At 38.9% G+C, this 23,512-nt stretch overlaps 1 protein-coding gene across 2 annotated transcripts in view; it reads left to right on the top strand.

The window, feature by feature from the left end:
* DHX9 (DExH-box helicase 9) overlaps window positions 1-22,476 on the top strand; it is a 59,192-nt gene extending 36,716 nt beyond the window's left edge. For both annotated transcript variants that reach the window (XM_004424951.3, XM_004424952.3), the window contains 13 exons: window positions 428-528; window positions 1,847-2,060; window positions 2,509-2,603; window positions 9,659-9,732; window positions 11,201-11,353; window positions 13,305-13,465; window positions 14,288-14,399; window positions 15,008-15,169; window positions 15,284-15,411; window positions 17,937-18,166; window positions 18,328-18,443; window positions 19,178-19,378; window positions 21,849-22,476. In XM_004424951.3, the coding sequence (XP_004425008.1) occupies window positions 428-528; window positions 1,847-2,060; window positions 2,509-2,603; window positions 9,659-9,732; window positions 11,201-11,353; window positions 13,305-13,465; window positions 14,288-14,399; window positions 15,008-15,169; window positions 15,284-15,411; window positions 17,937-18,166; window positions 18,328-18,443; window positions 19,178-19,378; window positions 21,849-22,227 (2,126 nt within the window). In that variant the 3' untranslated portion in view covers window positions 22,228-22,476. The remainder of the gene's footprint in view (window positions 1-427; window positions 529-1,846; window positions 2,061-2,508; window positions 2,604-9,658; window positions 9,733-11,200; window positions 11,354-13,304; window positions 13,466-14,287; window positions 14,400-15,007; window positions 15,170-15,283; window positions 15,412-17,936; window positions 18,167-18,327; window positions 18,444-19,177; window positions 19,379-21,848) is intronic.
* Window positions 22,477-23,512: the final 1,036 nt, after the last annotated feature.

Genomic DNA, 23,512 nt, shown 5'->3' on the forward strand with positions numbered 1-23,512 from the left:
GAGTAATAACTAAAAGGAAACCATTTTATGTGTACACCCTGACAGAGGAAGGATGGACTGTGGTATGTTATTGTATTGACATTATTTCTTTCCACATGTAACTTCCACACCATGGGAATGTACAACATAGTGCATGTGCACAATAGGCATTCCATAGATGTTTGATTGAATATTGTATATAGAGGCTAGCCTGACTGGCTTTGTGGGAACATGTATAAGATACCTCACCCACCTTCAAGGTCCAAGAGATGGGAATTCTGAGTTTGATTGGGGAAAGAAGCTGTTGCCACTGGAATTTCTTGGCAGTTGTGAAGAATCAGATTGAAGGGTATTAAGGCAATTTTGAATTATGAAGTAGAAAGTGAGTTTTAAAGACTGCTCTGTTCTGAAAGTTGATAGTACTTACGTGACTGGATTGTCCTGGCAGAATACTTTTTGGAAGACTGTATTCAGATGACCCACTTTGTTCCTCCACCAAAGGACAAGAAGAAGAAGGATAAGGATGATGATTGTGGTGAGGATGATGATGTAAGTGAATTTCATGAAGAACTTTCATTTTGGGCAAATTATTGTAGAGAAGAGAATGATTTTAGTAAAAACGTGCAGTGAGTTAGTGTTATAAAAAACTTTTTAAAGAACTGGCACTATAACTGACTTTGAATTAATTGATGTATTTCACTCCAAAGAATTCCACATTCAGTGACAAGCTCTTTTCATACTGTGAGTTAAATCATCTCTGGCATAAAGATCAAAAGAAAGAGAAGAGGAAAGAGGAAGATGGTTAAAGGCCACACGTGGCTGGAGATAACTCCGTTTTATAAGACTTTGCTACTCAAAGAGTTTTCCATGGGCCACAGCACCCTTGAAACTGGTAAAAGGGAAAATGTTGTGCCCCACCCCAGATCTCCTGTCCGTGTGTGCAGTAGAGTTGAACAAGCAGCAGCTGTAGTCCTGGATGAGAGACTCAGATGGAGAGTATTAGAACTAGAGAGTGAGGAGGGATTTCCTAAGAAGAAACAGGAAAGAAAAGTGACACTTATTTTGTAGTGCTTGAGAATCGGACCGATGATAAGATAAAAATGCATCTTAAATCTGGAAATTTGAATGGAATGAATACTGTAAGACAGCGAGCAATGTAAAATTTGATAGAAAACAACCTGGGGTTGGGTATTTTTAATCAGAAGACTTAAGGATGTAAACAAATAGCAAATTAGAAAGTTTGTCAGGGGAAAAGAAGACCAATTTTAACAACTTTGTTTCTCGTTACTGAAGACTTCGTTTGTCATTGCTTGTAAGGCAGACTTTTTGGAAAATACAAACCACGTTATTTCAGAAATAGGTGAAAATGATCAGATACCCTGCCTGCAGGACACTCATTTAAGAATTAAAGGACTTCATATTTGGTATGAGATGAGTCTGGAAATTACACAGGGAAGCATTGTGTATAGATAAAGGAATTATATGGTAATTGATAGGATCCTAGGAGCAGTTCATTTGTCAGTAAAGAAAATATTTTTGAAAAATCAAGAGTTCATAGTCATAAGAGGTAAATATGTTAGGTAGAAGGAGGCTTTAGATGTTTCAGAGTCAAATTTAAGAGTTTGTGCTTGAATTTTAGTTGTGTTCTAGAGGAAATATTGGTCAATGGAAAAATTTAGTATGTCACCATGTGGTGGGCTCTGCATTTTTGGTAATTAAATTTCTTCTATCTGCCAGATACGACTAATCAGATAAAATTAATCAAGACATTAGGTGTCATTTGAATGTTAAGAACAAATCTAAGAGACTTACCTCATGAGCTGTAGTAATTGAGACAATCCAAAATATGTCTCCCTATTATTTGCAGGCAAATTGCAACCTGATCTGTGGTGATGAATATGGTCCTGAAACAAAGATGAGCATGGCTCAGTTGAATGAAAAGGAAACTCCTTTTGAACTCATCGAGGCTCTACTTAAGTACATTGAGACCCTTAATGTTCCTGGAGCTGTGTTGGTTTTTCTGCCTGGCTGGAATTTGATTTATACTATGCAGAAGCATTTGGAAATGAATCCACATTTTGGTATGAGTCTTTGAATTCTCATATATTTGAGAGTGAAAAATGAATATTTTTGCTTGTGCTCTAGCCAGTATGTGAAAACAAAATTAGTGTTGTGTCAGTTTTTGAATAAAAATATGCATAACGTAGGGGCCGGCCCAGTGGCGTAGTGGTTAAGTTTGTGTACTCTGCTTCGGTGGCCTGGGGTTCACAGGTTTGGATCCTGGGTGCAGACCTACACACTGCTTATCAAGCCATGCCGTGGCAGGCATCCCACTTATAAAGTAGAGGAAAATGGACACGGATGTTAGGCCAGAGCCAATCTGCAGCAAAAAGAGGAGATTAGCAGCAGATGTTAGCTGAGAGCTAGTCTCCCTCACCAAAAAAAAAGGAAAAAAAAAATACGTGTAATGTAGAGCAGTTTTAAACTAGGCTCCTGTTTTTAGACCTTAACCTTTTTGTATTGTTACAGGAAGCCATAGGTATCAGATTCTACCTCTGCATTCTCAGATTCCTCGAGAGGAACAGCGCAAAGTATTTGATCCAGTACCAGGTGGAGTAACCAAGGTACGTGATAATAAACATTACAGTTATAGGGTTAGAAGTGACATAAGTATTAAACAAATGTTACAGGCCTTCAAAGAGCTATCAGAAAAAATTGTAATTCATCTAAAGTGAGGAAAAAAGGGTCTTCTCTTCCTGAGTTTAGTAGGTTTTTCATTATCCAGTCAATGGACGAGTGATTTTTTTTTAAGACTTGTAATTCTTTTTTTTTTTTTTTAATTTTTTGTTTATTGCAGTAACATTGGTTTATAACATTGTAAAAATTTCAGGTGTACATCATTGTACTTCTATTTCTGCATAGATTACATCATGTTCACCACCAAAATACTAATTACAACCCATCACCACACATATGTACCGAATTATCCCTTTCACCCTCCTCCCTCCCCCCTTCCCCTCTGGTAACCACCAATCCAATCTCTGTCCCTATGTGCTTGTTTATTGTTGTTATTATCTACTACTTAATGAAAGAAATCATACGGTATTTGACCTTCTCCCTCTGACTTATTTCACTTTGCATTATACCCTCAATGTCCATCCACGTTGTCACAAATGGCTGGATTTCATCGTTTCTTATGGCTGAGTAGTATTCCATTGTGTATATATACCACATCTTCTTTATCCATTCATCCCTTGATGGGCACTTAGGTTGCTTCCAAGTCTTGGCTATTGTGAATAACGCTGCAGTGAACACAGGGGTGCATGTACCTTTGCAAATTGGTGTTTTCAAGTTCTTTGGATAAATACCCAACAGTGGAATAGCTGGATCATATGGTAGTTCTATCCTTGCTTTTTTGAGGAATCTCCATACTGTTTTCCATAGTGGCTGCACCAGTTTGCACTCCCACCAGCAGTGTATGAGAGTTCCCTTCTCTCCACATCCTCACCAACACATGTTGTTTCCTGTCTTGTTAATTATAGCCATTCTGACGGGCGTGAGGTGATATCTCATTGTAGTTTTGATTTGCATTTCCCTGATAGTTAGTGATTTTGAACATCTTTTCATGTGTCTGTTGGCCATCTGTATATCTTCTTTGGAGAAATGTCTGTTCAGGTCTTTTGCCCATTTTTTAATTGGGTTGGTAGTTTTGTTGGTGGTGGGATGCATGAGGTCTTTATATATTTTGGAGATTAAGCCCTTATCAGATGTATGGTTTGCAAATATCTTCTCCCAATTGTTAGGTTCTCTTTTGTTTTGTTGATGGTTTCCTTTGCTGTGCAGAAGCTTTTTAGTTTGATGTAGTCCCATTTGTTTATTTTTTCTATTGTTTCTCTTGCCCGGTCAGATGTGGTGTTTGAAAAGATGTTGCTAAGACCGATGTCGAAGAGCGTACTGCTTATGTTTTCTTCTAGAAGTTTCATAGTTTCAGGTCTTACATTCAAATCTTTAATCCATTTGGAGTTAATTTTTGTGTATGGTGTAAGGTAAGGGTCTACTTTCATTTTTTTGCATGTGGCTATCCAGTTTTCCCAACACCATTTGTTGAAGAGACTTTCTTTTCCCCATTGTATGTTCTTGGCTCTTTTGTCAAAGATTAGCTGTCCATAGATGTGTGGGTTTATTTCTGGGCTTTCGATTCTATTCCATTGATCTGTGTGTCTGTTTTTGTGCCAGTACCATGCTGTTTTGGTTACTATAGCTTTGTAGTATATTTTGAAATCAGGGAGTGTGATACCTCCAGCTTTGTTCTTTTTCTCAGGATTCCTTTAGCTATTCGGGTCTTTTGTTGTTCCATATAAATTTTAGGATTCTTTGTTCTATTTCTGTGAAAAATGTTGTTGGAACTTTGATAGGGATTGCATTGAATCTATAGATGGCTTTAGGAAGTATGGACATCTTAACTATGTTAATTCTTCCAATCCAAGAGCACGGAATATCTTTCCATTTCTTTGTGTCTTCTTCAATTTCTTTCAGAAATGTTTTATAGTTTTCGGTGTACAGATCTTTCACCTCTTTGGTTAAGTTTATTCCTAGGTATTTTATTCTTTTTGTTGCAATTGTAAATGGGATGATATTCTTAATTTCTCTTTCTGCTACTTCGTTGTTAGTGTACAGAAATGCAACTGATTTTTGTATGTTGATTTTGTATCCTGCAACTTTACCATATTCGTTTATTACTTCTAAAAGTTTTCTGGTGGATTCTTTAGGGTTTTCTATATATAAAATCATGTCATCTGCAAATAGTGACAGTTTCACTTCTTCCTTTCCAATTTGGATCCCTTTTCTTTCTTTCTCTTGCCTGATTGCTCTGGCTAGGACTTCCAATACTATGTTAAATAGGAGTGGTGACAGTGGGCATCCTTGTCTGGTTCCTGTTCTTAGAGGGATAGCTTTCAGTTTTTCACCATTGAGGATGATATTAGCTGTGGGTTTCTCATATATGGTCTTTATTATGTTGAGGTACTTTCCTTCTGTACCCATTTTATTCAGAGTTTTTATCATAAATGGATGCTGGATCTTGTCAAATGCTTTCTCTGCATCTATTGAGATGATCATGTGATTTTTGTTCTTCATTTTATTAATGTGGTGTATTACGTTGATTTATTTGCGAATGTTAAACCATCCCTGCATCCCTGGAATAAATCCCACTTGATCATGGTGTATAATCTTTTTAACGTATTGTTGTATGCGATTTGCTAGTATTTTGTTGAGGATTTTTGCATCGATGTTCATCAGTGATATTGGCCTGTAATTTTCTTTTTTGTGTTGTCCTTGTCTGGTTTTGGTATCAGGGTAATGTCAGCTTCGTAGAATGAGTTAGGAGCTTCCCCCTCCTCAATTTTTGGAAGAGTTTGAGAAGGATAGGTATTAAGTCTTCTTTGAATGTTTGGTAGAATTCACCAGGGAAGCCGTCTGGTCCTGGACTTTTATTTTTGGGGAGGTTTTTGATTACTGTTTCGATCTCCTTACTGGTGATTGGTCTATTCAAATTCTCTACTTCGTCTTGATCCAGTTTTGGAAGGCTGTATGATTCTAAGAATTTATCCATTTCTTCCAGATTGTCGAATTGGTTGGCATATAGCTTTTCATAGTATTCTCTTATAATCTTTTGTATTTCTGAGGTGTCTGTTGTAACCTCTCCTCTTTCATTTCTGATTTTACTTATTTGTGCCTTCTCTCTTTTTTTCTTGGTGAGTCTAGGTAAAGGTTTGTCAATTTTGTTGATCTTTTCAAGGAACCAGCTCTTGGTTTTATTAATTTTTTCTATTGTTTTTTTGGTCTCTATTTCATTAATTTCTGCTCTGATTTTTATTATTTCCCTTCTTCTACTGATTTTGGGCTTTGTTTGTTCTTCTTTTTCCAGTTCCTTTAGGTGCATTGTTAGATTGTTTATTTGAGATTTTTCTTTTTTGTTGAGATAGGCCTGTATCGCTATAAACTTCCCTCTTAGAACTGTTTTTGCTGTATCCCATAAATTCTGGCATGTCGTATTTTCATTTTCATTTGTCTCCAGGTATTTTTTGATTTCTTCTTTCATTTCTTTGTTAACCCAGTCGTTGTTCAGTAGCATTTTGTTTAATCTCCACGTATTTGTGGCTTTTCTGATTTTTTTCCTATAGTTGATTTCTAGTTTCATACCGTTGTGGTCAGAAAAGATGCTTGGTATTATTTCAACCTTCTTAAATTTATGGAGACTTGTTTTGTGGCCTAATATGTGATCAATCCTAGAGAATGTTCCATGTGCATTTGAAAAGAACGTGTATTCTTCGGTTTTTGGATGGAATGCTCTGTATATATCTACTAGGTCCATCTGTTCTAGTGTGTCGTTTAAGGCCAATGTTTCCTTGTTGATCTTCTGTTTGGATGATCTATCCGTTGGTGTAAGTGGAGTGTTAAAGTCCCCTACTGTTATTGTGTTACTGTCTATTTCTGTTTTTATGTCTGTTAATAATTGCTTTATATATTTAGGTGCACCTACATTGGGTGCGTAGATATTTACAAGTGTTATATCCTCTTGTTGGATTGTTCCCTTGATCATTATGTAATGCCCTTCTTTGTCTCTTTTTACAGTTTTTGTTTTAAAGTCTATTTTGTCTGATATAAGTACTGCTACCCCAGCTTTCTTTTCTTTGCCATTTGCGTGGAGTATCTTTTTCCATCCCTTGACTTTCAGTTTGTGAGTGTCTTTAGGTCTGAAGTGTGTCTCTTGTATGCAGCATATATATGGGTCTTGTTTTTTTATCCAGTCAGCCACCCTATGCCTTTTAATTGGAGCATTTAGTCCATTGACGTTTAAAGTAGCTATTGATAAGTATGTACTTACTGCCATTTTTTAACTTTTTTTTTTTTTTTTCCTCAGTGTTGTAGTAGTCCTTCTCTGTTCCTTACTTCTTCTATACAGAATTGATGGTCACTTTAGTTTGACCTCTGTCTGAAAGCTGTACTCTTTAACTCCCCTCCTCCCTCCTTTTATGTTTTTGATATCATATCTAACCTCTTTTTTGTGCATTTGTATCCATTATGTTCTAATCATGGAAATAGATAATTTTTCCTATTTGTGGTCTTCTCTTTTCCCCTTAAATCAGTCCCTTTAACATTTCTTGTAGCACTGGTTTCTTGGTGACAAACTCCTTTAATTTTTGCTTATCTGGGAAAATTTTGATCTCTCCTTCCATTTTGAATGATAACCTTGCTGGGTAGAGTATTCTTGACTGTAAGTTTTTTTCTTTCAGCACTTTAAATATATCATGCCATTCTCTTCTAGCCTGTAAGGTTTCTGCTGAGAAGTCAGCTGATAGCCTTATGGGGTTTCCTTTGTATGTAACTTGACATTCTCTTGCGGCTTTTAGGATTCTCTCTTTATCTGTAATTCTGGACATTTTGATTATGATGTGTCTTGGTGTGGGCCTCTTTGGGTTTATCTTGTTTGGGGCTCTCTGTGCTTCCTGTACCTGGATGTCTGTTTCCTTCCTTAGGTTAGGGAAGTTTTCATCTATTATTTCTTGAAATAGATTTTCTGCCCCCTTGTCTCGCTCTTCTCCTTCCGGGACACCTATAACACAGCTGTTAGTGCGCTTGATGTTGTCCCAGAGGTCCCTTAGACTGTCCTCACTCTTTTTAATTCTTTTCTCTTTTACCTGTTCAGCTTGGGTAATTTCTTCTAGTCTTTCGTCCAGCTCACAGATCCGTTCTTCTGTATCCTCTACTCTTCTTTTGAGTCCCTCTAGTGAATTTTTCATTTCCAGTATTGTATTCTTCATTTCTGATTGGTTCTTTTTTATATCTTCCATTTCTTTGTTGACATTCTCACTGAGTTCATCTATTCTTCTCCCCAGATCAGTGAGCATCCTTAACACTCTTAGTTTGAACTCTCTGTCAGGTAGGTTGCTCATTTCTGTTTCACTTAGTTCCTTTTCTGGGGTTTTGTCCTGTTCCCTTACTTGGAATGTATTCTTTTGCCTCCTCATTTTGCCTCTTTCCCTGTGCTTGTGTCTACGTATTAGGTAGGTCAGCTACGTCTCCTGCTCTTGGATAGGTGACCTTATGTAAGTGATGCCTTAGGAGGTTTCCAGTGTCCTTTCCTCAGTTCTCAATGTTCCAGGGGTGACCCCTATGTGGGCTACGTGTGTCCTTCTGTTGTGGCCTGTTAGCTCTCCCTATAGGCGCCCAGGGAGGCCAAGTTATGCTCCTGGCCAGCTGTTGTAATGCTCAGCTGTTTGTAGTTGTTGTGGGCCCTTCAGTCTCTTTATCAGGTGTGGGGAGCCCCAGCACAGTTGGCTGCAAGTTCTAATACCGCATTTGTGTTGCAGTATTGCTTTTAACTGAGTAGGCCCCCAGCATGGCAGGTTGTTAGGCTCAGGGCCTTACAATTGCTGTAAGCCTCTAGCTTATTAGGTCTCTTGTCAGCTCTCTGAGGATTGCAGCTGGGTGGGGCTGGCCTCAGGCACAGGAGCACCCAATTGTTTCAGGCTTTGGAAGGTGGGGCAAACCTCCTATGTGGGTCTTTGAGAAGCACAAGTCTTCTGCAGCTGACAAGCCCTGTTGCCCACAGGTCCACACACACAGTCAACACAGTCCTGCCCGGTGTGAGCCCCCCGACCCCCAAGCGGACCCAGTCTCTCCACAGCGGGAGCCCCACACACTCCGCCACCACCCCACACTCTCCACCGGCTCCTTGTGCACACCCTGCCCCACTGGAGTCGGCTCAGTTGCCAGGCTGCAGAGAATCCAGTCACCAATCTGTGCGGGCCCACTAGTTGCCTGAGGGCTTGTTGTTGGGTGGGGCCAGTCTCTAGGGTGGGCTGCCTGCCCTGGCTGAGCTGGATTAAATCGGTGCTCTAGCGGGTGGAGCAGACCCTGGGCTAGCAGGCCTCAGGGAGAACTCCAATGGCGTCTGTGTCAGCACGCTCACACCAGGCCACAACAATGGCCGCCGCCAATGTCCCAGTCCCTGGAGAGGTCTCACCCCTCACCGAGATGCACTCAGGGCCTATTAGGTGAGTCTCTTTTCACCCCAGCACTGTGCACCTTTCTTTCTGGTGATTTTAGGATGCTTTCTGGAATGGGTGAGTTTGTGCGCGGGCCCTTTAAGAGCCAGTTTTAGTTTCTTTGTGAACCGGGTTTTCTGGGGGTGCTCCCCAATGCTTTAGTAGCAGGCAAAGTCAGATATTATGCCGCTGGTGTCGATTGTGCTGGGTCCACAAAATGCCCACAACAGGGGCGCTCCCCGGCTCAGGGCCCCGCGCCTCCAGGGAGGCTGCGTACCTGTGATCTGCTCCCGGCGGCCGTGAAGCTGGCGGCTTGTGAAGGCGGCGTTTTTCTCTCCAGAAGGGAGTCTCTGCCTCTTCTACCCCAGTTAGGATTGTCCGTTGTTGCAGGAGTTCCTCTTATCCAGTTTTCAGTTCTGTCTCACGGGTAATTTTTCCACGAGTAGTTGTAAATTGGCTGTGTCCACGGGAGGAGGTGAGTTCAGAGTCTGCCTACGCTGCCATCTTGACTCCGCCTCCAAGACTTGTAATTCTCTTGTCAGTTGTTACATAAGCAAATCAGTCCTTTCAAGTACATAATAGGAAAATATTTTTTGAAATTGTAATTTTTCTTTATCATTTCTTCACAGGTTATTTTGTCCACAAATATTGCTGAGACAAGCATTACCATAAATGATGTTGTTTATGTCATTGACTCCTGCAAGTAAGTACCCAAGAAACCTATTTGCCTAGAATAAACCTTCAGAATGTTCCATGTAATACCTAGTATCAGTTAACAGGATCAAAAACACCTTGTTTTTAAGCTCCTGTGTTCATATATCTTCAAAATTACTGTGCAACTGTATTTATTGGGTAATAGGCTAATTGATAATAATTCTTGGTATTGATCATCACAGATCTCTTATCATGGTAGAAAGTGACAAAGCTTGACTCTGACTTTTGGTTGCTTCCCACTGCTCTTGTCTGCTGGTGTTTTGCTCGTTGGGTGTTTCCATTGATCACTTCCATACAATAGCATGTATAAAGATGACCAATATTTAGCTCGTGACAAATATCCAACTGTAGGTCACTCATTTAACAATTAAAAGACTTCATATTTGCTATGAGATGAGCCTGAGAAATATACAGGGAGACACTGTGTATAGGTAAAGTAATTATATGGTAATTGATACACAGAGGGGGCAAAAAAGTCAAAACTTTTTTGTTCTACCTGGCCAGCTGGTGTCCCATGTCTTCTCTATATATAGCCCGTCAGCCTATCCGGGCAATTGAAAAAGATTAGCCAATGCCCACTTTAGAGAATGATGAATAGCTTGCAGGTCTTTTGTGCCATTCCCAGTCGTTTAGTGCCAGCTGCCTATGTGTAACATTGAAGGATTCTGAGGTTGCTTAGGGGTTCAAAAGGACCACAGGGACACCACTTGGTGAGATCATCAGAAGTGCCACATATTCCAGTTCAGTACATAATCTTTAGATCATAGATAGCCTAAAAGTTAAACTTAACTTTGGAATAGAGTTGACTTGAATAATTATTAGTTACTTGCATGTATATGCCAGGTCCTATGTAAATGCTTTACATTCATTAATTCATTTAAAGTTTGTACATAAAACCCTTTGAGGGGCCGGCCTGGTAGCGTAGTGGTCAAGTTCGCACACTCCACTTCCACGGCCCGAGGTTTGCAGGTTCAGATCCCAGGCGTGGACCTGTGCACTGCTTATCAAGCCATGCTGTGGCGGCATCCCATATATAAAAATAGAAGAAGATGAGCACAGATGTTAGCTCAGGGCCAATCTTCCTCAGCAAAAAAGAGGAAGATTGGCAAGAGATGTTAGCTCATGGCCAATCTCCCTCACCAAAAAGAAAAAAAACCCTGTGAGATAGGTAATAGGGTTATACTCATTTTCAGATGAGGAAAGTGAGGCACAGCAAGGTTAGTAACTTGGGCACGATCATCCAGCTGGTAAGTGTAAGTGGCACATGTGTGTTATATAGCCTTTTAGTAGGTTGACACTAGGAGAGTCTTGAGTCAAATTCTTATTGGTGCTCTTCACAAATAGACATCACAAGTAGGCATGGCTATCTGGAAAGCATCTACCACTTAGTGGAAGTGTAATAGTTATGTATTAGTAGTACATATGAGTCTTAGAATGTACCACCCTTTCCTATTTAGGCAGAAGGTGAAGCTGTTCACTGCTCACAACAATATGACCAACTATGCTACAGTATGGGCATCCAAAACAAACCTTGAGCAGCGGAAAGGAAGAGCTGGCCGCGTGCGGCCTGGGTTCTGTTTCCACCTCTGTAGCCGAGCTCGTTTTGAGAGGTAAGAGTAATTCTTGAATAAAGATTTTTTTTCTTGAATAAAGATTTTTTTTAACGCTTTATATATCCCTTCTCTCTCTCTCTTCCCTGCCATGAACTTAATGAACTCAGTACTTAAATGCCTCTACTTAAGTATATTGGAGGAAACAGCTTGGATGATGAGATTGTAGTAGGAATGAAAAGAAATCAGAAATAGTCAATGGTGGCGTGTTTGATACCAGTTTACTGTTTACTAATAACCTTTTAAAAGGAGGCTATATGGACATTATTTTGGCTCCACATAGCTTTATCACTTGGGGCTTACTGATATTTATGGAATGGTTAACTTTCTCAAAATACGTTGAAATAATAATACTTTTGTGTTTATAGAATATTTCTTTTTTCACTGTTAGCACATCGCCTGTCTCATATGATTCTTCTTATGTGCCTGAGAAATAGAGGGCATTATTTGGATAAGGAAGCTAAAGCTTAAGGAGCTTAGCTGACTTCTCCAGGACTGAAATCCAAGTCTGTTAATGCCTTGTCCATTTCCGTTTATACTACAGAGCCTTTTTGGGAATGTTTGTGGATGGAACCTATTGGTTAAAAAATCCTTCTCTCTGAATTATAGATTTAAGATGTGCACTTAATTGTGTGTTTCTAGAGATCCATGTAGTGTACATTAGCTTTAACCAGTTGATAATAAAGGTAGTTAGGGGTTTTGTGTGTGTGTGTTTATCATAATAAAGAATTGTGGGACAGACCAGCTTAGGTGACCAGATGTATATAATGCACTGAAAAAAAAATCAAAGAAGCTTTGATTTGCTTTTATACTGGTAACATGGTTCCCTCCCTAGTAATTATAAATGTGGGTTTATATGAGCATCAGAAGTTAACTCAAGAGACAGGCTGTGACATTTGGAAGATATCTAGTTCTTTTTAAAGGTTAGATTGTCCCTTGAACTGAAGAAACAAGTACTGTACTCTGTTTAACATCTTAGAGTAAAACCACCTAGTAATTAGTAATGGCCTGAACAGACCCGTAATAAGGGATTTTTGTTCTTTTCTCTGTAGGGTGAGGAGTAGATATGCTATATGCATTTATGTAAACCTGATTTAAGCTGATCTAAGTCTTGCCAGCAGTGTTGGAACCACCTGAAAATGGTTCCCATGAATGTTAATCATGAATAGTTTCTAGAGAATAAGTCTGAATTAGAAATGTAGAGACCTGGATTTTAATGCTATTTGTGCCTAATATATTGCATAACCTTAAACATTTACACTCTTTAGGCCTCTGTTTCTCTGTTCTATAAAATGAGCTTAAGTTACTTAGCCTTTCTGTGTCTGTTTCCTCAGCTGAAAAAGGAAGATAGTGTAATACCTAACCCGTATGATTTGTTTAAGAGTTAAATGAGTTAATAATGTAAAATACTGAAAACAATGCTTAACACTTAGTAAGCTCTCAGTAAATGTTAGCTATCATCGTTGTTGATGTTAATTTATAATAGTAACTTTTATTATTAAAATTTTAAAGGGATGATCTGTAAGATCCTTTTCAGTGGCACTAAATTTATATGGACCAGGAAGGGGCAGGGAGGAGGTTGTGGGGAAATGTTAGTATTAGCCCACATCTCTCACAAAGGGTCTTGCTACCGTTTTTAACCTGTGTTTGTCATCAGGCAGTACCTGCAGCAGCCGTAGTTGGGAGTAATAACATTAGAGATTTTGGATAATTTTTTCATCCTCCTTCATTCAGCTGAAAATGCCATCAAGCTATAAGTGTAAAGTCGTAAGCCACTACTGAACCAGTTGAGAGAGAGAGTCTTTGTAGTAAGTGTAAAATGTTCTTTGATAATTGTAAAAGGATGAAGGACAGACATCCTTTATATCTCTGATTATCTCTCTGCAAAGATTTTATTAAACGAACATGTATACACAGAGATGATGGATATTTTATACTTGTTTTCTCTTAGACTCGAAACCCACATGACGCCAGAGATGTTCCGAACACCATTGCATGAAATTGCTTTGAGCATAAAACTTCTGCGTCTGGGAGGGATTGGCCAATTCCTGGCCAAGGCAATTGAACCTCCACCTTTGGATGCTGTGATTGAAGCAGAGCACACTCTTAGAGGTACCTACAAATACAGACATACCTAACACATATTAATTATACCATCTGTCTTGTCCTGGCAAATAACCCTTAACAAATGAATCAAGAAGAAGGTACAGTCCACAGGGCTGTGATAACAGGGCTTCCAAAGTTGCCTTATGTACTTACTATGGTCAGTATTATAAAATGAACAACATGAGGTAAGAAAGTGATAATGTGAGTCTTATTCTGGAAAGAAATGGAGAAAAGGCAGGATGTCATCTCTTAACCAATACATAACGATCAGAACATGAATTCCTCATGATACAGTATTTTATGTTCATCTCATAGAACATCTATTTATGTTTTCTAGTCACACTTGTTATAGAAGCAGTGTAGTATAGTAGGAAAAAATAACGGCATTGGTGCCAGGGGGGTCTGAATTTGAGTTTTGAATCTAGTACTCATCTGCTATGTGAGCTTCAGGCTTTTGTTCTCCAGATTTCTTTTCTTTCTTTCTAAAAGTTATCAATAGATAGTATCAGACTTATTATGGCATGTAGGTACTTGTGCTGCTATTATTACTGTATTTATAGACTTCTCATGGACTATATTCAGCTTTACAACCTGCGGGGCCTAATTCTAGTACCTTCTTGATGTTAGGTGCTCCAGGATTTGGTGTTTTTCTATTTTTGAGTGAAGAGAGTTGTTGGCTCTGGGCATGGTGCTGGCAGTTGGCTGGACGAATAATGAAAACTTAAGTACACTGCCCTAACTTTAATCTATAAAGAAATGTTACGTCTTTGCCTAGGTTAAAGGGATGTTCGTTACCATTTCTGCTCACAAAGAAATATCTCCCCACAGAGCTTGATGCATTAGATGCCAATGATGAATTGACTCCTCTGGGACGAATCCTGGCTAAACTCCCCATTGAGCCTCGTTTTGGCAAAATGATGATAATGGGGTGTATTTTCTAGTAAGTGCTTTGTTTTATTGCTGATAGTTAAATGGTAGAACCACTTCATGAAATCTTACTCCCTGCCCCATAAAAACAGGATGGGGTCAGATACAAGAAAAAATTAAATATTCTTAAGTAGAGAAGTGGCATACTTTAGCTACTGAGAAAAGTATGAACTGAGAAGAACAAACCGTTCCAGTAGATGGACACCTGGGCCCAACTTGTTGGGGGGAAAAGCATAGGTTTCTCAAAAGAGAAGTACAGTTCCTTTCAGGAAGTTAGGTAGTTGTCCTTGAAAGAGAAATAGCATTAGGAAAACAAGTATATTTTATTAGAAAGTTTTGAAGATTAAGACATTTGGTAAGATGGGGAAGAGAGAATAGGAAAGGAAAAATATAATACTTTAATTTATGGTAAATATTCATCCATTAATATCAGAGCTCATTATTTATTTTTTCCCTTTCTGCTTCTGGAGAGAACAACGGTAAAGTTCTTCGTTAAGCCAGTTTCAGTGCTAATAAAGCAGGATCATAGCCAGTAAAGACTCTGATGCACAGCTGACAGTACTGCTCGAGCTGTTGGAACAACAATGTGATCTAGACGGTATTTTCCTGTCTGTATTTCAGTGTGGGAGATGCTGTCTGTACCATCTCTGCTGCCACCTGCTTTCCAGAGCCTTTCATCAGTGAAGGAAAGCGACTGGGTTATATGCATCGAAATTTTGCTGGAAACAGATTTTCTGATCATGTGGCCCTTTTATCAGTATTCCAAGCTTGGGATGATGCTAGGTATGAGCCTGAAAAAAGAGAGTTGTAAAATTTGGGTGAACTGTGTCTAGTTTCTAATCTGTGTCTAGTTCTCTGGGTTTTGAGACTGACTCTCATCATACCTGTTTATTTTAGAATGGGTGGAGAAGAAGCAGAGATACGTTTCTGTGAGCACAAAAGACTCAATATGGCTACACTAAGAATGACCTGGGAAGCCAAAGTTCAGCTCAAAGAGATTTTGGTTAATTCTGGATTTCCAGAAGGTAAGACTCTCACATTCTTAAGACATATCTGAAGTAACATTTATGTAGTACACACAGTGGACAGTGCAGTGTATTTTAGCTTCAAACTTTGGACCCTATGCCTTTTCTATGTTCCTAGCGATTTCTTAGTTCTTTAAACTATGGAGATAATCAGTTTTTCACATTAATTGTCTTTTTTCTTTTTTTATATAATTTTATTTATTTTTTTTTTCCCCCCAAAGCCCCAGTAGATAGTTGTATGTCATAGCTGCACATCCTTCTAGTTGCTGTATGTGGGACGCGGCTTCCGCATGGCCGGAGAAGTGGTGCGTCGGTGCGTGCCCGGGATCTGAACCCGGGCCGCCAGCAGCGGAGCGCACACACCTAACCGCTAAGCCATGGGGCCGGCCCTTAATTCAGTCTTTTAAAAAAGGAAGCAAAAGGTTAGGATGCTCAAATTGTAATGTAGTACACAGATGATTACTAGATGTTTTAAGAATTGTGCTACTTTGGGGGAGGTTTTTCATTTTTTATTTACTTATTTTTTTTGGTGAGGTAGATTGGCCCTGAGCTAACATCCATTGCCAATTCTCCTCTTTTTGCTTGAGGAAGATTGTTGCTGAGTTAACATCTGTGCCCGTCTTCCTCCACTTTGTATGTGAGATGCTGCCACAGCATGGCTTGACAAGTGGTCTGTAGGTCTGCGCCTGGGATCCTAACCTGTGAACCCTCGGCTGCCGAAGCAGAGCCCACGAACTTAACCACTTACACCACCAGGCCAGCCCTGGGAGGTTTTTTTAAAAATCTCTTTTATTGTGTGAAGAGTACTGATCTAGCTTTTAGCGCTTTCAGAATGAGCAGTTTGTTGAATAACCTCAAATAGTGGTGTGTGAAGTGATTTATCATTATGCCCATCTGTTCATTTTTAGACATGAAGTAAACTATCATGTTAAGTGTGAAGTGGCTTTAATTAAGATTTTAGTGTACGAGGACAGTTACAGAGGACTTTGATATGTGATGTAGAAACGGTAATCCAACTGTGCACTTCTTGTATGAAGTTGAGCTTGTACTTTTCTTCTCTAACTAGATTAAGAGAGACAGAGTTATTTCTTAAAACATTGAAAACTGGAACACATGACCAGAAATAGCTATTTAGTTGAGAGACAGAAGGTAGTTGGGCAAGATGGCAAGTTTTAAAAGGATGTCATCTAAATATAGTAGTCCCCCTTGATTTGAGGAGAGTGCATTCCAAGACCCTCAGTGGATGCCAGAAACCACAGATAGTACTGAACCCTCTATATACTATATCACACATATCTATGGTAAAGCTTAATTTATAAGTTAAGCATAGTAAGAGATTAACAATAACTAATAATAAAATAGAACAGTTATAACAATATACTGTAATAAGAGTTACCATAGATTGTAACAACCTCAGCATACGATTTTTTTTCTAACCTTATTAAGTGAAGAACTTGCACCTTTTCACTTAAAGGAAGCACTTTACGGCTTCTCTGTGGCATATCCGAATTGCCAGCATCACTACCTTTGCGCTTTGAGGCCATTATTAAGTAAAATAAGGGTTACTTGAACACAAGCACTGCCATACCGCAACAATTGATCTGATAACTGTGACAGCTACTAAGTGACTAACAAGTGGGTAGCGTATACAGCATGGATCCGCTGGACAAATGATTCATGTCTCGGGTAGAACAGAGTGGAATGGTGTGAGATTTCATCACGCTACTCAGAAGAGCATGCATTTTAAAACTTATAAATTGTTCATTTCTGGAATTTTCCATTTAATATTTTCAGACTGCTGTTGACCGTGGGTAACAGAAACTGTGGAAAGCAAAACCGTGGATAAGGGGGGACTACTGTAGTTCTCTTCTGTTGTAAATTGACTGAATTAGTATATTTTTATCAAAATCAAAGGAAAGGGGAATAAGGTTTTTTATATGATAGAATCTTCACAGCAGTCCTGAGATGCAGATATTATTACTCCATTTTATAGATGAGGAAACTGACACACAAGTTTAAATTACTTGTCCAAGCTCACTCAGTTAGGAGGTTAGAACTCAGGTTTGTCTTAAAACAAAATGTATGCATACTATTAGCACTTACCATCATACTTGATACTCAAAGCATAGTCTGAGTGAAAACATCAGCCTTCATTCCAGAACAGCTGTTTAAGAACAGCAGATGGAATACTTAGACTGTGGTCTTATCAGGGTAGCTCTTGTTCTGAGAGTGGATGATTAATTGAGGGATTTTTTTTTTTTTTTTTCAAGTAATCATTCCAAGCTTATGTTATGGTTGAGTCTATAAGAGATTACAGACATTTTAGTTTTCTTATTGTGGAGACTCAGCAGAATTTCTCCTTGAACTTAACCTCAGGACAAGAGTCCTGAGAAGAGAGGAAGTTATGCAGGTTATTTGAAAAAAAAAGGTGGGGGAGGAGTTTTTTCCTAATTTTCTTAAATAGTTTACGTGCAATGTGAGCAGTAGCTGGATATCTGATTTTTTTTACCCCATCCTCTTAACAGATTGTTTGTTGACACAAGTGTTTACTAACACTGGACCAGACAATAATTTGGATGTTGTTATCTCTCTCCTGGCCTTTGGTGTGTACCCCAATGTGTGCTATCATAAGGAAAAGAGAAAGATTCTCACCACTGAAGGGCGAAATGCGCTTATCCACAAGTCATCTGTTAATTGTCCTTTTAGCAGCCAAGACATGAAGTACCCATCTCCCTTCTTTGTATTTGGTGAAAAGGTAAGAAAAATTTACATTGAACATCTAAGTTGTCTTTACTTATTAATGTGCAGTGGGAATATGAGTTTTAATTTTCAAAGCATAGTTCATTGTCATTATGTGGCGGTTGACTGTCAATTGGAATGTCAGCTCTTTCTCTTTGCCTCTTTCTCCATCTGCAGATTCGAACCCGGGCCATCTCTGCTAAAGGCATGACCTTAGTCACCCCCCTGCAGCTGCTTCTCTTTGCATCCAAGAAAGTCCAATCTGATGGACAGATTGTGCTTGTAGATGACTGGTATGGATTTTCAGATGTGAACTCCAATCTGAACTCTTAGAATTGAGATGTAATGGATTTCAGCTGCTAATCTAACTTAATTTGTGAAACAAACGTGGCAGAATTTGGGGGCACAAATGAGGTGCTTTGTAACATTGTCTTTTCTTAGAGAGTAGTATATCTTGGTGGTATGGTTCAGACTTGACAGTAAGTCTTAAATCAACCATACCAGTAGAAGCAAATGCATTAGGCACTGGAGCCGTGTCTACCACCGTGAATACTACACTAAGGAATTAGAATCTGATTGGAGCTTGGGTACCTCTGTCGTGTACTCTGTACATTGGTTAGAGACAGGTGGTGAGTGTAGTAAGCACAAATGGAATACAGCTTAGTGAACAGTCAGTAGGCTCAGTCATATTCCTGAAAACTTAAAAAACTTCAACAATCAGAGTCTATTATTTCATTTTTTGTAGGAGCCTGAGTGATCTGTATTGCTAACAGTATTTTGCTTGATGGACTTTGTGGTTTATAACTGCTGCCAGTAGCTAGCAGTGAATTTTAAGTAGTTAGTGTAGATTATTGTTATTCTTCATATCTGTGTTTGCGTAGGTCTGAGGCCGTTACAGTAGTTGGAAGTATTGGTACTTGGTAAGAAGTTAAATTTATTTCATCACTTGCCATGTGTGAAATTGAGAGAGGATAGTCTTTTTCTCTATGTACGCCCTCTCATTTTTTATCATTTTTCTCTATTTTAGGATTAAACTGCAAATATCTCATGAAGCTGCTGCTTGTGTCACTGCTCTCCGGGCAGCCATGGAGGCTCTGGTTGTTGAAGTAACCAAACAGCCTGATATCATCAGCCAGTTGGACCCTGTTAATGAGCATATGTTGAACACAATCCGCCAAATCTCTAGGCCCTCAGCTGCTGGTATCAACCTTATGATTGGCAGTGCACGGTGAGTACCACAATAACTTCTCTTTGAACTAAGCAGAGGACAGTAAGCTTATACTGGCCTAAAATTCCCATAGTTAGTTGATAGAGTCCTTGTTATTTAAGTTAAAATTCTAGACAAACACTGAATATGAAATTTAGTTCTGGTTAACACACTCAGAAAAAAGGATGTTACACTCTTTTGTCTCTGTGTTAATCTATTACATCAGTGCATGTGACAGATAGCAAGGGACCTTAAAAGTACTTACAGAGTCCAGGGTGGGTCACATGACAGGAAATGACAAAGCCCAGACAGTCCTCTTTCCACAGTACTGTTTTGCCATCTCTAAAGAAAAAATGTTGATGAGGGGTTAAATTGCTGCTGCTTCAAATGAAAAGCATCAAGGTTTATCTTAGGGAAATACAAGAATGTGGATGCCATAAAGCAAAGAAGTGTGAAATTTCTCTAAGTTCTTAAAATGTTTTCTTTGTTTTTTTTTCACCTTTTAAATTTCTCTTTGGCCACAGTTTTTTATTTGGAAATATTTAATACCTGCAGAAAAGGCAGAAGAGTGGCCGGCCCAGTGGCGCAAGCAGTTAAGTGCACGCGCTCGGCGCCGGCGGCCCGGGGTTTGCAGGTTCAGATCTCGGGCATGCACTGACGCACTGCTTGTCAAAGCCATGCTGTGGCGGCGTCCCATATAAAGTGGAGGAAGGTGGACGTGGATGTTAGCCCAGGGCCAGTCTCCCTCAGCAAAAAAAAAAAAAAAAAAGGAAGATTGGCATCAGATGTTAGCTCAGGTCTGTTCTTCCTCACAAACAAAAAAAATAAAAGGCAGAAGAATAGTATAGTGAGCACCCATATAGTTTCGTAATGTAGGTTCACTAATTATCAGCATTTTGTGACACTTGCTTTCATGTATATATGACGCACACCTACTTCTTTTGCTTAATCATTTTGTGATTAAGTTGCGGACTCTATGACCTTTACATCAATATACTTCATGTATCTTTTAAGAGCATAGCTACAATTCCACGATCATACCAAAAAAATTGAAGTGTTACAATAACGCTACATAGTATACAAATGTACTAAAAATTTTTCTAATTATTTAAAAATATTCTTTCATCTCCCCATCAAGGATCGCGTGTTGAATTTGGTTATAAACTATTATAATTTTAATACACAGAACTGCTGTGTGCTTTATGGATTCTGGTTTCCCATTTTGTGTATAACTGAGTTACTTTTTTAAATTTATTAGTCAAACACATAGTACTTAATATGTGGCACACACTGTGCTAAGTGCTTTTCTAATATCAAGTAATGTTTACTCTACCTATGATGTAGATCCTTACCCCCTTTAATATGAATAAGGAAACTGGGGACAGAGAAGTTAGGACCCAGAGTCATAGAGCTAGTGAATGGTAGGGTGGAGTCACACTCAGGCAGTATGGCTCCTGAAACAGTGCTCTAATTTATTATGCTACACTGTGGTCCTCCCAGCAAGTCAGATGTATAGAAGAATTATTGAGAAGGAGAATCTTCAAGAACAAAGATAGAAAGTAAGTATCATAGGCAGATAACAATGCAGTGCTCATACTTGTTTAGAAGAGGAGATGTTACTCTTTGCAGGAGGGGTGGTGATCAAGGAGGCTTCACATATAATCTGCTCTGTAAAGGACAAAACTCCAGAAACTAGAAAGGATGGAATAAATACGAGAAGCATTTTAGGATGTAAGGCTGTAATGGTGGCCTGAATTACAGTAGGGAGAATTGAAATGGGGAGAAATAAATAGATGAGACAAGTTTGCAGTAGAATCAATAGGAATTGGTGATGGATTAAAATGGGGGCAGCAGTGCAGTGAAGGAATGAAGGCAGGTCCCAGCCACATGTCCCGACTTGGACAGCTGCTGAATTAGTAGTGCTTGTCTCTAAGAAGAGCTGCATAGAAGGAAGAAGCAGTCTGAGGTGTGTTGAATTGGAGTTGTTGGTGAGACGTGGATTTCTGCAGATTTTCTTTACCCCACATTGTCTTTGTCACATGAAACAGATTTAGGTGTAAACAAATTACCAAAGACAATTTTCACAAACATATTTCAGAGTTAATCCAGGAAAATATTTGGTGATAAAGATCAAGTAATTTATTGCTAGCTCCAGGAGCCTCTTCCTAACAATTATTGCTTTCTTAGAATGCTGTATAGTTGAGCTCAGTGAAAGAGAACTATCTTAAAATTGTAAGGACATACTGCCAAAATTTAAGATCTTTGAGAATGAACCAGAAAGAACTTTAGAAAAACAGATGGTTACATTTGATGCAAGCTCCTGTGTCTGTCTGGAGTAGCAGATTTATTTCATTTCACTTTATATTTGTGCATTTGGTTTCATTCCATTTATGCATTAAATTTTCAAATATGATTAAATATTTATATTTTGTGACTAGTTGAGAAGTATTAAGGAGGCTTTGCTCAAGTGGTGGTTTTGTGCTTTTCCTAGGTATGGAGATGGTCCACGTCCTCCCAAGATGGCCCGATATGACAATGGAAGTGGATATAGAAGGGGAAGTTCTGGTTACGGCAGTGGAGGCTATGGCAGCAGAGGCTATGGAGGTGGCAGAGGCTATGGTGGAAGCGGAGGCTATGGTGGCAGTGGCTATGGTGGTGGCTCCAACACCTATCGGGGAGGCTATGGTGGAGGTGGTGGCGGAGGCTATAGAGGAGGTTCTCAAGGTGGCTATAGAGGTGGCTCGGGAGGAGACTACAGAGGGTCCAGTGGAGGAGGCTACAGAGGATCTGGGGGATTTCAGCGAGGAGGTGGCAGAGGGGGCTATGGGAGTGGCTACTTTGGACAAGGAAGAGGAGGTGGTGGCTATTAAAGCTTGGTTATGTCAGTGCCTGTGCACAGACAGTAAAAAAAAATGCATGCTACCTATTTTCCCGTGTTGTTTATTTGCTGCCAATAAGTAAACCCATTTTCCACCCATTCTGGTTCATTGTAGTTTAAGGAAACCAGGCATATAGATATATTAGTGGTTTTGTTTATATTATGTAAAATATAATGATCTATTATAAAAGTACCACAGTTTGTATTTTTTCTTTGAGTAAAGATTTGCCTTTAAAACTAACTTGATATTTTCTTTGCTTTAGTTTAATACAATGGAAAATTATTTTATTCAGTATTACACTAAATTACAGTGTTCAGTATTACACTGAATACTAGCCATATAGTTAATTGTTGATCTTACACATTAAAATAATTTTACAATGCCAGTTACATCTGTTAGTTTTAAACATCAGAGGAAAAACTGTACTCTTTGTTTCAAAAATATACTAAGTGATATTATTGCTTGTAGTGGTTAGAATAAATAACCTTGGAATGGAATTGTTTTTCTTGCAGTAAATACTGGCCAGTACACAATTCACATGGACCTCTGCACCTGAATAAAACTTTTGACCTAGGGCTGAACATTTCGACTTTTTCCCAAGCTTTGTCTTTGAAAAACCTAACACCAAGGTCAGCATTCTCTTTTCTATGTTAGTTTCCAGTGTAAAAATTAATTTTAAAAAAATTTATTTTAATTAGAATTAAAAATTAATCTACAAAAACGCTTAAATAATGATTATATTTAGGCAAAGAATGAAGGTAAGTGAAGCTTTGCAAGTGCATAGTTTAGATATTTGACAAATAACTCTGTCCACATTAATGTGTATTTCAAAGGATAATTAAACTAGTTTATTTTAGTAGAGATGTTGATACATTTATATCACTTTACAGTTTCCAATGAATTTTCACATATTTCTCATTTGAGGAATAGCACAGTACAATAGAGATTACAAAGGCTTTGGATTAGACAGAACTCGGCTCATATCTCAGAGTGCTGCTGTCTGACACGTGGGTGATCTTGGGCGAGTTATAGGTTGTCTTAGTGTCCTTTTCAAAATCCTCTTCTCATTCTACACGTGTCCTTTACATCACCTTACTGTCACTAAGGTGAAGACTCCTACCTATTTAGACTCTCAAATCCGTATCTCCAACTGAGATTTCCTGAGCATCAAACCATATAAACAGATGCTCACATACATTTCTGCTTAGATATCCCACAGAAATAAAAAACTCAGCACTTGCCAAACTGAGGAAAACCCCCAATTCACTCTGTGCCC

The sequence above is a fragment of the Ceratotherium simum genome, chromosome 2 (assembly GCF_057802395.1).
Source record: "Ceratotherium simum simum isolate JZ-2026a chromosome 2, ASM5780239v1, whole genome shotgun sequence".
Lineage (NCBI taxonomy): Eukaryota > Metazoa > Chordata > Mammalia > Perissodactyla > Rhinocerotidae > Ceratotherium > Ceratotherium simum.